Source organism: Trichomycterus rosablanca, chromosome 10, assembly GCF_030014385.1.
Source record: "Trichomycterus rosablanca isolate fTriRos1 chromosome 10, fTriRos1.hap1, whole genome shotgun sequence".
NCBI lineage: Eukaryota > Metazoa > Chordata > Actinopteri > Siluriformes > Trichomycteridae > Trichomycterus > Trichomycterus rosablanca.
Genome location: NC_085997.1, coordinates 40,271,225 through 40,285,939, shown reverse-complemented (window position 1 = coordinate 40,285,939; position 14,715 = coordinate 40,271,225). Strand labels below are relative to the sequence as shown.

The following is a 14,715-nucleotide window of genomic DNA, read 5'->3' as shown; positions in this document are numbered from 1 at the left end:
TGTAGGCAGAGGATAAGGCTGCTGGTGTTGCTAAGTTCTCGGTGGTGATCCAGGTCTCAGTTAGTGCCAGGAAGTCAAGGCTGTGAGAAAGTGCAAAAGCTGAGATGAAGTCAGCTTTTTGGACGGCTGATTGACAATTCCAGACCCCACCTACCACCACTGTTTGAGACTGTTGCAACAGTTGGGGGTAGATGAGGTTGCTGGCGTTGCTGTTCCTGTAATGTGACTTGTGATGTCTGCAGGGTCTGTGAGATATGAGCACAGGAATGATTGAGTAGCACATGCTGAGATAAGTTTGGTAAATGAAACAATGTCAGAGACTGATAGTACTTACCCAGAGTTAGTTTAGTTTAGATTAGTAGAAGAAATTAGATAGATTAAACAATCCAGACAGACATTAAAACCTAGTCTGTAGCGGAGATTTAATTTTATACTAAGCTTAGCCCTGCCCCTCAATTCACACCTAGGCCTCTAACCATAGACACCTGGAACCACTTTAACCAATCAGCAAAACACAGATTAATGCAGCAACAGACTAGCTTAGTTTCTTACAAATAGTTAAATTCTAGCACAGTTAAGCAAGTTAATAATCAAAGTTACAAAGATAGAGTCTAAAACAAGTTACAGCAAAGAATATACTTCAACCAGAAGCCTACCTTACCCAGGAATACAAATGAACACAATGGAAGTTACAAGCACTGATTCAGTTAACCTTTCAGTTGATAGCCTAAAGCTCAAACTACTGTCCCCATGTACAGGAAAGATTCTTTGGGCAGATCTATGTGCCCTAGATATTATTATTAATTGCTGTAAAAGAGGGTGTCCACAAAGTTAATGTTTGGATAAAAGTCTGAATGCTTTTGTAAACAAAAGATTTTAGTTTTTGATTTTTTAACATGTTTTCACCATTATAGGGGGATTTAGTTGTATATAGCTTTAGGGTTAGAGTGATTTAGTTTAAATGCTTTCTGGATTCACTGTACTTAGGTTGGCTACTGTTCAGCGTTGTCAACTAATATGATACTGATTAATCACTGACTAAAAGATATCATTTTTTATTTGTAGGCATTGATAAAAAGGCTTACATCTGATAAGGCACTGGATCATTAATCCTGATGCACTGCAAACTATGTAAATGTAATTATTCAGTCAGTGATAGTCTCATCTCCGTCTTTCCTTTTTCTTCCTCCCACTTTAATTTCCTGGCTGAAGTAAAGAAAATTAATTCATTCATTTATTCATTTATTTTCAGTAGCTGCTTCAGCCTGAGGGTCGTGGCAGGGATGGGTAATAGAGTCAAAATATACATTTTATATCAAAGCAAAGTTACATATTATAAAATGGTTCTTTTTGTAGAGGAGTTGCTTGTGGGTTTGTAGTTAAACAGCTGAGTGAATGAGATCTATCTTCTTTGCCCTGCTTGCTTTATCATTTCTCTATTTACATTCCTACATAAATCATTCAGGATAATCAGCACTGATTCATTTTAGTTTACTGTAAATCTCTAAACATCTACTGTGCTGTGAAAAGTATCTGTTTATATTCAACAGGACTGGCAGCCATTATGACTGTGTATGTCCAGGATATCTAAACCCAGCAGTTATTTACATGAATCCTTTATTGTCATTGCACATTGTACTTGTACTCTCACATTTGAAATTAAATTGGATTGATTTGGTAACTAATGAGGTAATTACGTTTTACACGTTTTACTGTCTGGTGGAGGTGGAGGTGAAGGCCTGAGGAACAGAGGAACACAGAGAGGAGCGTTTTGGAAGGTTGAAAGAAACTGGAGAATTGTGCAGGTCTTTAGCCTCAGTGTTGCTGCATGGCACCAACCCAACCAGCTGAAGAACAAAATAATTTCTGAATTTGATCCTACACCAGTGCAGAACTTTTATTTTGTAACGCAGTTGTTTTGGCGGGTCCTTCAGAAACATAAACTGTATCGTCTCTGACTTCACTACAGCAATGTTCGCGCTGTAAAGGAAGATTTAGCTATAAACAGACTCCTGTGGTAATGTGCATTTTCTGTAGCGAAGGGTTTTTTTTAAATACATTTTTTGTTAAAAACACAGATCGCTTTTACACTGTTACATCTCAGCTGGACCTGTGCTGGTTTACTGTTTGGTCGAGACTGGACGTTGTTTAATGTTGACCGCTAAATGTGTCTCTTTTTAATGAGTAGTGCACTAGATACAGTATCGACACCCTTACTTCCCACTTGGTGTAGTGCGCATATGTAGGGAACACTTATGTATTCCGGATACAGCCTTCCTTAGTAACCGAGTTACTAGCAAGCTACTTGTATGTAATTTGACGTTAGCTGGCCACAAAACGTTCTTATTTACTTGTATATATTAAACTATTTAAAGTTCGGTTTTACAGTTTAATACAGTGTAATGTTATTCATTCATTCGTTCGTTTATGTATTAGTTGATGTTTGTAGTTAAGCGGCCATAAACAAACCTCCGTTATTCGAACATATTTGTTCTGATTTCAGAGCTTAATTAAAATCATGAGTGAATTTCGGATCCATCACGATGTGAACGAGCTGCTCAGCCTCCTAAATGTGAGAGGAGGAGATGGAGCTGAGGTTTACATCGACCTGCTGCAGAAGAACCGAACCCCCTATGTTACCACCACAGTGTCTGCACACAGTGCCAAGGTACCAATAACTTATTATAATAATTATATACAGTCAAATAATAAAGCTATTATACCTCTTTATTCTAGTCTATAGAATATTCTAGCTAAAGCATAAATACAACATCAATAGCTAACCCTAAACCCTAACCCAAAATGATGTCTGGTATTGTCTGGGTGGTGAACCTTTAAGCTCAGTGAGCGGCTCTATCATTATTTAGACCTCTTTCATTTAAAACTGTTCTAGGAGGGTTATTTATTAAGGACAGGGACGTACTGAATGTGTTTAGATTTATTGAGATGATGCTCTTATTACAGGTGAAGATTGCAGAACACTCCAAAACACCTGAGGACTTTCTGAAGAAATATGAAGAACTGAAGTCCAAAAACGCACGCAACCTAGATCCTCTGATTTACCTGCTTTCAAAGCTGACTGAAGATAAAGAGGTGTGTTTGATGTCTGAACCGTTTAAATGTGATGAATGGTTAATGTTTTTGAGCTGGATTTGATCTGCTCTTGTTTCCACAGACTCTGAAATTCCTGCAGCAGAATTCTAAGGAGAGATCAGAGATGTCAACAAACGCACCATCGAGCAGCACGACGTCCTACAATATTCCCACAACCAGCAGTAAGATGTCGATGCAGGAGCTGGAGGAACTGCGCAAAAAGCTTGGGAATGTCACAGCTAGCTCCAACATACCACAGGTTTTTATAAACGAGTTAAACTTTCTACAAAATCTGTATTTTACTGTACTGTTACTATTTTACTGTCTGTCCTCTTTTTTTTTTTAGTCTGCTGAGGTGACACGGAAGCTATTAAGAGACAGACACAACAAGAAAAACCCCACACAGCCTATTCCCGTCTTCCCAAACTGGGTATATGACAGACCAGCACTGATTGGGGATTTTATATCCAGCCCTGCTCCAGCGGGAGATCCAGTGGTGGCTATTGGTAAGCACAGCAGCTTTCTGTAACTGGTGTCTTGTGTTGAAGTAAAAAGTCTGAAGATATTGTGGAGCAGTTGAGGTATGTGGTTGTGTTTAAGGGTTTAGCAGCATGTCTGTGCCAGTGCAAGGATTTGAACTTCCAAGTTTCTTATCATTGGCACTGAACCTAAAGCACAAGAGAACCTGGATTCATCATTTCAGATGTTTTAAGTGATAATTGATTTTCCCAGGTCTGTATGTGGGTGGTCATAAACCTGTTTAAAGCCTGTGCAAGCTACCAAACCCACAATCTTTTTGTCTTGTACCCTACTTTTTATATCTCTCATTTTGATTTGCCCTCTGAGTCTGGGAGGGAGAGGGTAAGTACATGCTTCTTCTGAGAAACATGAAGCCACCCAGTCGTGGTTTTACAAACTGCGATGCGTGCAAAACTTTGAGCAGCAGAGTGATAAAGCATTTAAAGTGGGTTTCAAATAGTGGGTTTCCTCCAGGTACTCCCAAAACATGCAGAAGGTGAATTGGCTACTCTAAATTCCCCCTAGTTGTGGTTGTATTTCCTGCAAACAATTGGCTCAACTGGTCATTCATTGTTCACTTACCTCAGGTACGATGCCGCTGGCCGTGCAGGAACAAGCTCTGGTTGAGGACCTGCTGTATGTACTGATCGGTGTGGATGGGAGAGACATCACGGCCCAGCCTGTGCTTGGCAGACAGAGCCGATCTTTTGTAGTTGATCCTTCTCTCGACATGTCCATTAAGGAGCTGGTGAACCGAATATTACCCGTGGCATCCTGTTACTCCACTGTCACACGGTTAGTATTATTATTTTATTGTATTTTTGAGGGAATTGAGTGGAGTTGATACATGGTTGTGTTAAATGCAGAGTAATAATAGTTAGTTTTAAACTTCTGTACTGAACTGTATTTGATGTTTTGAACGATCCTGCAGCTTCACCGAGGAGAAATGTTCGTTTGAGTACGGTCAGGTGAACCACGCGCTCACTGCAGCGATGAGGACCCTGATGAAGGAGTATCTGATCCTGGTCACCCAGCTGGAGCATTTGCACAGACAGGGCATGCTCTCCCTGCAGAAGCTCTGGTTCTACATCCAGCCCACCATGCGCACCATCGAGGTTCTGGCCAACATAGGTACAGATCTATATAAACTAATGTAAACAGGATTTAACAGACCAGTCGACCTTCTATTGTTCTGATATTCAGTTCCAGTGCCTGTGTTCCTCGAATGTGGGTTCTTTTGCTGGTGGACAGGAGTTAGTGTGGGCACTTTGACAAACTGCCTGCACCCTGCACCCTGCCTGCACTGTTCCTACTGATAGGTTCATCGCCTAGCACATCCTTAAATGTTAAATTCCCAAAAGTATCTGGACACACAAACATGACTTTTACATGTCTGTATCATAGCCATGCCTTTTCAATTCAGCAATGTGGCACAGCATCACCATCCAAGTCATCCAAGTTACTGCTGCATTTAACACATTAACTACCACACGAAGTACCATCGGCCCAACATTTGATGTATGCCACCCGAGCGCCATAGACTTGGTATAGGATTAATCAGATTCCACTTCTAAATCTGCTTACTATGTACCAATCAGTACGTTAGATGTACAAACGTAACATAGTCTACTATTAAATAGAAGTGTGCAGTGAGGCATCATTTTTCCTGCCAGTATAGATGTTTTGTCTCTGACCTGCCTCAACTAGATACTTATTTTGATGACTTACAAAAGGTGGAGAGCCAAGAGTACAGAATACATGTCAGATTGGTTACAGTTTGATATACAGTAAAGAGTCTGGTACTATCCTGCCTCTTTTTTTTCTGCAGCCACTTCAGTGGAAAAAGGAGAATGCATGGGTGGCTCGACATTAAGTCTGCTTCACGACCGAACCTTTAACTACACTGGAGACAGTCAGGCCCAGGAGCTGTGCCTCTATCTGACCAAAGCAGCTAGCGTCCCATACTTCGAAATGCTGGAGAAGTGGATCTACCGGGGAATCATCAAAGACCCTTATGGGTACTAAATATTACAGCAGTTAAAGAGGGTTCAGTACTGCCTAGTGCACTTTTGTGCTCAGTTTATCACTGATGTGTCGCTGTTGTTTTGGTGTGTTCCACTAAATCTTTACTTTATAGATGGTTGTGAGTCAATCCTGAATGATGTTTGTGCTCTTGTTCTGAAAGTGAGTTCATGGTTGAAGAACATGAGCTTCAGAAGGAGAAGATCCAGGAGGACTATAATGACAAGTACTGGGATCAGAGGTACACCATCGTGCAGCACAAAATCCCATCGTTCCTTCAGAAGATGGCTGATAAGATACTGAGTACAGGTGGGACACCAAACACTTTCATATAAGCTGTTAGTCCCAGTAGGATTATAATATGTTCATGACAAATGTGTTTAATTCATTTCTTTGTCTTTTGTTTGTCTGTAACTGGCACGTTTAGGGAAGTACCTGAATGTTGTGAGGGAGTGTGGACGAGATGTGACCTGTCCGGATGCAAAGGAGGTTTTGTACACGTTAAAGGAGAGGGTGTATGTGGAGCAGATTGAAAAAGCTTACAACTATGCCAGCAAGGTTCTTCTAAACTTTCTTATGGAGGAGAAGGAGCTGGTGTCCAGACTGAGGTGATTATACACTTACTGGCCATTTTATTAGAATCACCTGAACTTCTGCTCATTAATTTAATCATTCAGTCATGGAAACAGCACAATAATACATAAAACCCACAAACACTGACCACCAGTTTATGGTCACACGAATCATTAGAGTGTGTGTGTGTGTGTGTGTGTGTGGGGGGGGGGGGGGGGGGTCTAATTGACTGACTGTGGCATGGGTAAAGGTGTTTTATATTTACATTGACATTTTCTGCATTTAGCAGACGCTCTTATCCAGAGCGACTTACAGAAGAGCTTCCATAGTAAACATTTCATTTCTCAAGTTTTAGTAAACAACAGTCGAAGACACGAATGTTTTTTCTTTGGAAATGGAAAAAAATGTTAGTAAGTAAGTACAAGTCAGCTTAAGTGCTCAGTAAAAAGGTGATGAAGGTTTTTAATAGTTTTTTAAAGACAGCGAGAGACTCAGATGTTCGGACAGACAGAGGAAGTTCATTCCACCACTTGGGTGCTAGAACAGAGAAGAGCCTTGATGCTTGTCTTCCTTTAGTCCTGGGTGGAGGCTCAAGTCGAGTGAGACTAGAGGCTCGGAGGTTGCGTGGTACAGAGCGGGGTTTGATTAGACCGCGAAGGTAGCTTGGTATATTTCAGACACCATCATGCTTCCACACTTTCCCGAGGACCTCACTGTTGAATCATGCTGTTATAATGTTTTCAGAATTTGCTTAAGCAGAAATGATGATGATTTGTGTGTGTGTTTGCGTGTGTGTGTGTGTGTGTGTGTGTGTTTAGGTCCATTAAGCACTACTTTTTGATGGATAAGGGAGATTTCTTTGTGCACTTCATGGATCTGACCGAGGAAGAGCTGAAGAAACCTGTTGATGACATTATCCCTCCCCGACTGGAGGCTCTGCTGGAGCTGGCTCTGAGAACCAGCACGGCTAATACAGACCCCTTTAAAGATGATTTAAAGGTTCTCTCTTTAAGAATATGTCACTGCCTAAAGCTCTTCCTAAACCTAATTTCAGTAATTTAATATTGTGTGCAACAGCATTAACTCTTATACCTCAACATGTCTGCAGGGTTTTCATATACCAGGCAACGGTGTGTGAAATTCACAAACTGTCAGGTTAACTGTCCATTTTGAACCTATATAAAGTAATAACAGGATAAAATGTTTATGTTGTTCCTGTTGTTCTCCAGATCGACCTAATGCCCCATGATGTAATTACTCAGCTCCTGCGAGTCTTGGCCATAGAAACCAAGCAGGAGAAGGCCATCATTAATGCTGACCCCACAGAAGTGGCTCTTAGTGGCTTGGAAGCGTTTTCTTTCGACTACATCGTCAAATGGCCGCTGTCACTTATAATCAACCGGTAAGTTGTTATTAAATATGTTTGTATTTATGTATCTGTTTGTACAAATCCAGGTTGGAGCACGGACTAATGAAACTGCTAGGATTTAGAATGATGATATTTGGATGATTTGAAACGATGTGGCTGGTATCATTCTGATTCTGTTTTCTTGTAGAAAAGCACTAACCAGATATCAGATGCTCTTCAGACACATGTTCTACTGCAAGCACGTGGAGAGGCTGCTCTGCAACGTCTGGATCAGCAACAAGTCGGCTAAACAGTACTCCCTGCACTCGGCTAAGTGGTGAGAACACGCTGTACTGACGCTCTGCTTCTTCTAAATCTGAGAGCAGGAGAGTCAAATTTGAGTCGTAAACAAGTTTACGTTTACTCTGAAGTGTTTCAGTGTCACTTCTATAACTATAAATAGCATAAATAAATGGACAGTTGTGCCTGTTGGTGCCTGAGCAGACCGGTGGTACTGCAATAACAACTGGTAATAACATGTTTATTATTATAGATCAGCATATTTATTGTAAATCTGGCTGCTTCTGTGAATTAAGATTTGCAGTCGAACCCTGCGTTCATGCAACAGAGCGGCCGGATGTAGATCATGTACAGTTAGAGCTGGTGGATTCTGGGACAGGAGGCAGCGTGAATGTTGAAATGTAAAGTGGGCGGAGTCGATGATGTAACAAAGTTGAGCATATTTTATGTTTAATTTCATGCAATTTAGGAGCAAAGTGGCAATTAACCAATAGGAATGAAGCATTAAACAGAGCGGAGAGACAGAGAGACCTATTTTTTTAGTTCCATCTTTAAACTACACAGCGATGAAGTTACTAAACGAGCGATTTTTCCCCTTCAGGATTTTTATCTTCAGCAGGAACGCGTCTGATTTGTGGTCAGATTGTTTTTTTCTTTTCAATCACTGTCACTGGTCCCTTGACTGGGGGTGGTCGTGGGGGTGCTGGACTGACACGTTCAACAGTCCTCTCCATTTATGGCGGTCATGTGCTTTCTCCTGGGTCTCCGCAAAGCTCCTCCGAGTCCATTCTGAGATGTTGTTGGCCCACTTCCTTCTCTGCCTGCATTTTCTTCTGGATGCTTGGACGGTTCCTTGCAGAATGACCTTCGCAAGGCCGTTGCTTCTTGTGACATGGCCATACTAGTGCTGGACAATAATTCGATATCAATATATATCGCGATAGAAAATGTTTCAATAACGGTGATATGATTTTTAAACAAGTTCGATCGATATGCATTACGTCAGTGCGCTTTGCCCGTGTTACTTTTTTGCGGAAGCATTTCTGCACGCAGGTGTTCCCACAGGGACGCAATTCAACAGCGCACCTCAAGCGAGTAGTTCTCCATCAAAACAGTGCAGTTACACACTCAACATAAACGTCAATTACCAACACAATTACAGAAGAAGTACTAGTACTGAGTACTAATACTACTGAGTACTAATACCAGTTATTAATATTACCTCTTATTAGTTGTGGCGCGCTACGAATAAAGGCACCAACAGGATATTCACGTTCCACTGTTGCCAGATTGGGCGGCTTTCCTCCTAATTGGGCGTGGTTTTTTTTCAAAAACAATTTAATAGCATTTAAATAACACTTCTATTGAAAATAGAATATTCAGTTTTAAGAAGCTCCAGCATTGTAGAAGGCTGTTAAAAGTAAAGTCTATTTTCAATGCTGATTTGGCTTAATAGTGTCGGTCAGAATGTATCGTATTCTTGAAAGAAAATTAAAATTTGTTTTCCATGCATTCACACTGGCATGTTCTGGGGTTCAGATGAGTCTCATCAGTACACACAAGTTTGCAATCAAATGATCAAGTATTGCAAAGGAATATCTTTGAAATTCTGTTAAGGTTATAGGCTATATTTTAGTTTTTCACAGGGAAAATGAGAAAAAATAAAAAGCCATCCAATTTTGGTGTTCTTGGCAGTTTTTCTGACATTTGTGTTATTCATATCGATATCGGAATTATATCGTATCGACCGAAATTAGGAGTTATATCGTGATATAAATTTTAGCCTTATCGTCCAGCCCTAGGCCATACCATCTTAGTTTCCTCTTTTTAACTTTGGTGAGGAGGTCTTCGTATTGTCCGATGGCTTGCTTGATTGATGGTGCTGCAGATCTCTTGGTTTGTGATGTGGTCTTTATAAGAGACGCCAAGGATGGTTCTGTAGCAGCACATCTCGACTGCTTGGATCCGTCGCTGTAGTTCTGCTGTTAAGGTCCAGGACTCAGAGGCATACAGAAAGATGGAGATGACCAGTCAGTAAATTACGCTGTACCACCATGGCATTTGCTTGGCATCAGTGAAACCATGGCAACCAAAGGTCAGCTCGAGTTCAGTAACACCCTCGGGTGACGAACGATCGGTGCTTTTAGCGACGAGGTGAAAAGTGTGCGCTAATGTGAACACATGTTTTAGGGTTTACAGGTTAAAGGGAATGAACCGCTGCTGAATAGCCGCTGCTGAATATTGTGCAGTAAATTTCAGGCCTCTCGTGCTCATGGTTTATTAGCTTATATAGTGTGTGAGGGTGGTGCCGTATCAACATTAAAAAAACATCAAAATGGGTTTATAAATCTCATGGAATAAACAAGATCTAAGTACTTTATAAAGACTGAATAATCGAATGGTTTTGTTTATTTAATGTACTTTTGGTGTACATTTGGTAAAAAGGGGAAAATAAATGGGGAATTTAACCAAGATAGAAAAACCTTGCACATAGAAGCTTATCCGAGTTACAGGGTGGTTTTGCTTTTGGTTTTTGGTGATGATCTTGTATACAGAGCACAGTTTGTGTTCACTTACACTCCTGTTTAAATCTTTCTCCTTTTTTAACTGTAGGTTTGCAGGAGCGTTCGCTCTGAGGCAGCGCATGCTGAACTTTGTGCAGAACATCCAGTACTACATGATGTTTGAGGTCATGGAGCCCACATGGCACAACATGGAGAACAACCTAAAACTGGTGATGACATGATGATTTTACATTCTGTTGTTCACAGAGGAACTAGAAATATAATAGAAAAATGTTCTGTAATTAGTGATGTTATAACCTTTATAATAATATAGGAATGCATGTTAGGTGTGTTCATTACAGAGACGGGGACTCGAGTCCAAGTCACACGTAAGTCGCACACACAGCGATGTCGAACTCGACTCGGACTCATTTCAAATGACTCTGACTCGACTCGTGACTCGCAAAAAAATTACTCATTAGTAACATTAGTAACATTAGTAATGGTTGAAAGAGCCACTTTCTGAACCAATCAGAGCTTCTGATTGTAATTGTTAGTAAGAAATGCTGTTATTTGCATTTATTCGGTTTGCGTCACACAGATGACGTGGTAATGAAACGCTCGATCGGCTTTCTAACCACTTCCTGTTTTACTTCACCACCGGGAAAAGTTTGGAGGTTTTTAATTATAAGCACATTTACAAAATAACGGATTCTGTTCCTAATGGGACGCACGCTTATAAATGTAATAGCATCTGGAAGAACAGAAGCTAAGGTAAGCAGCGGTTATGATGGTTTTTGCCGTGTTTGGGATTTTGGCCGCTGTGCCGTGATTTATCGAGCGCTTTTGTTCTGTAATGAAAACAAAACGTATCAGTTGAAGCTTTTAACTGGAACCTTCTTGTTACAGAAATTACATTCATTTACACAATGAGGAGGAAAGTAAAGACACGAAGTAAAACGGCTAAATACACTCGCTAATCTGTTGTTGTTTTTATCTGAACTTACAGATTATTTCTTTATTTCTGCGCTACATTTATAATATATGTTTTGTGTAGATTATATTGACTCCTGACTCGACTCGGACTCGTATTTTGTGACTTGTGAACATCTCTGGTTTAGTTCACTCGCACCTCATTGGTCATGCTTTAGCATCATTGCTGAATATTTCTGCTCTGGATCAGGATGCATTAGTTATTGATATTCTTCCTTTTTTTTTTTCTTCAGGCCTCCAACATTGACGATGTGCTCTGCCATCACACCAGTTTTTTGGATAACTGTCTGAAGGACTGCATGCTAACCAACCCTGAGCTGCTAAAGATTTTCTCTAAGCTCATGTCAGTCTGTGTCATGTTTACCAACTGCATGCAGGTACGTAGAAGCAAAGTAAAGCAAGAGGGATTTACTGGGATTTACTGGGAAACATTGTTCAGCAGTTACAGAATATATCATGAGTCTAACAGTAGAGATTCGGCTTTAACAATTTCTTCCCCAGTACTGTAAACGGTCACAGAGGGGCTTAAAACTGGTTCCCTTCAGCTTTATAGAAGATTTAAAAGAAAGCAAGACTGAGGAAAGTGAGACCTGCACCCGGAAATGAAAATATGGTGCCACCATCCGTCATTTGGTCAGAATCAGGGATAAACAGTTAGATATTGGAAGTGTTACTGTAGGAGTGTGTTGAATTTGTTGTTTGGTCTGTTCTTGGCTGAGTGTGATTATTTTGCTGCAGCGATTTACTCAGAGCTTGAGGATGGACAGTGAAATAAAGCGCTTGAGTTTGGAACACGGCACCATGGAGGGTCCTCCTACACTGAGTGAGCGCACCGAAGAGGCTGAGAAGAAAAGATTAACCTCCAAGGTAATAAAACTTAATATACGTGTGATTATTAACACAGAGCTCAGGGTTTAAGAGCCGTGTTAATGTACCCGAGTGGGATTAATGTTTTATTGCTGTGTTACACTGAAATAGACTTTACTTTTATTTTTACAGTTCAGACACAATTTTATGTTCGAGCTCGTTAGCTTCCTTTTAAACGTTTCTCATTATTTTACGTGATTTTACAGTGAGTAAAGAACTGCAGTGTCCAGTGCAGATGATTATGGATTGTTGATTAAATAAAAACGACATCTAAACTAAACACAACTGAGGTCATATAGTGTCTGTTAAGCCAGTATCACCGCTGAGATTAAAAGCTGAGATCTCAAACACGCTGTGGTACTTGGCTGGTGTATTACACCACTGTGACACCAAGCGACAGTTAATAACTATTTAAACATTTATCCATCCTACAGTATGTACAATAGAACAGTTAAGGGTTTTTGTCTGTTCTCTTGCAGTTTTTATCTGAGCACGTTGATTTGCTGCAGTCAGACTCGGGGTTTGAAGGCACCATCAGTAAGTTTGATAGTAACTTCAGCACCTTGTTGTTGGATCTGCTGGACAAGCTAAGCATTTACAGCACCAACGACTGTGAGCACAGCATGATCAACATAATCTACAGGTGAGCACCGCCGTAACGTTGCATAGAAAAGTGTTTTACGTAAAGAAATAAATGTAAACACTAGTGTGACGGGTCTGTTTGTTTTTATTGTGTTTTGCAGGTTGGACTTTAATGGGTTTTACACTGAACGTCTGGAGCGAATGGCCATCGAGAGGGGTCAGAAATCCACGTCATAGTGACGCTCCACATCAGGACGTCATATCTGTCTTATAATGCTAATAATAAATACCCTGTTCATATCAGTACATTTAATCTTCTTAAAAATATAATAAACATTTGTACAGTGGATTTACAGTTTAATCATTGTGGAGTAGAGTGATGTCCTTATATTTATGATCATGTGTAATATACGCAGGAATCCTGATGGATCTGTTTTTGTAATGAGCGAGTTTGTAATATTGAACACTCATGTACACACTGAGGTGTTTTAGGTGTTAATGTACCTCAGATATTGTTGGTTGTCCTTTTTTTTTTACCTTGTTTATAATTATGTTGTATTCACATGCACTTGTTAGAAACACATACATTGTGCCAATCTTAGGAATTTAAACTTTTCTGTGACTGAAAAAGTTTCCAAAAAACTTGTGATTTAATTTTATAAAGAAAATGTACTGGGTCAGAAATATACAAACATAACACCTAATAAATGGGAGCTTGGTTGACACAGTGGTGAATAATGCTAGTCCACTACTGCTAGGATCCAGGGTTTGAATCCACAGCGGTGCTGTCAGGAGTTGACACACAAGCTGGACTCACTGCAGCCCTGACCAGGATAAAGCAGTGGTAAAACATGGAAACAAAATTAATTAATATTTGCTCATTTGCCTCTTAATTTGTGGCTTTAATAGTAATCACCAATCTTCTGGTACAAACTCGTTAAATCTTTGACTGCTAGCAAATCAAAGGGTTTTGAAAGCTGGTTTGAACTCCAACACAAAGTTGCCACTGCTGGGCCCTTGAGCAAGGCCCTTCACCTTCAATTGCTCAAAATGTTTGTCATCACAATTCTTTCACCTTCAGTTTTTCTTGTTAGTGGGTGCCACAACAAATCATTTGTCTTTAGCTTGCCCTGTCCTAAAGGTCCTTATGTCCCCAACCACCTGCATGTCCTTCCTCACCTCAACCATGAACCTCCTCCATCTCAGCACCATCTCCTGATAAAACTCTCATCCCTCCTCTGCACATGCTCAGTCCATCTCAATCTCTCTTTCACTGTCTCCAAAACATCCAACCTGCTGCATCTCTCTAATAAACTCCTTCATGATCCTGTCCATCCTCATCACTCCTAATGAGAATCTCAGCATCTTCATCTGTCACCTCCAGCTCCCTCTCCACCTCTCTACCTCCACCTCTTTATTACTCTGTACACTCCACCCTCTGCACTCTCTTCTCTACCACACCCTCCATTACTGTCTACACTCCACACAAGTACTTGTCACAATTGTAAGTCGCTTTAAATAAAAAAACGTGTAATGTCACATATACATAAGTGTAAATATGTCAAACAACCACAAACATTTTTATTGTAAATGGTGTGAACACCAGAACTAACTCCACCAGTAGGGGGCAACAGAGAGCCGCAATTCTCCCTTAATTATCATTACAGCTGATGCTAATGGAAAGTTTTATTTTATTTACTGTTCGTGTAATATGAATTTTATTTACATGATGAATAAATTAAAAACAGAATGAAGATTAAAGTTCAGTGTGATGATCAGAAGGATGAAGCAGAAAGTTTGTGTAACTGAGCTGCTCATGTAGAAGTGTTGAATTTGTTTATATCCACTCCCTAATCTGATGGTCCTGCCCAAAACTCTCCTTAGCTTCAGCTTCATTGAGGAACAAAGTGAGGA

At 40.3% G+C, this 14,715-nt stretch overlaps 1 protein-coding gene across 1 annotated transcript; it reads left to right on the top strand.

Moving 5' to 3' along the window:
- Positions 1 to 1,948: 1,948 nt before the first annotated feature.
- On the top strand, positions 1,949 to 13,162 carry tubgcp2 (tubulin gamma complex component 2). Its single transcript, XM_063003360.1, has 18 exons — positions 1,949 to 2,017; positions 2,504 to 2,668; positions 2,965 to 3,093; positions 3,176 to 3,352; positions 3,440 to 3,599; positions 4,200 to 4,407; positions 4,544 to 4,743; positions 5,441 to 5,630; positions 5,798 to 5,943; positions 6,062 to 6,242; positions 7,026 to 7,206; positions 7,437 to 7,609; positions 7,764 to 7,892; positions 10,469 to 10,589; positions 11,586 to 11,729; positions 12,091 to 12,219; positions 12,699 to 12,862; positions 12,963 to 13,162. Exons 2-18 carry the CDS (start codon positions 2,519 to 2,521, stop codon positions 13,036 to 13,038), a joined length of 2,658 nt encoding a protein of 885 aa, XP_062859430.1. The 5' UTR covers positions 1,949 to 2,017; positions 2,504 to 2,518; the 3' UTR covers positions 13,039 to 13,162.
- Positions 13,163 to 14,715: the final 1,553 nt, after the last annotated feature.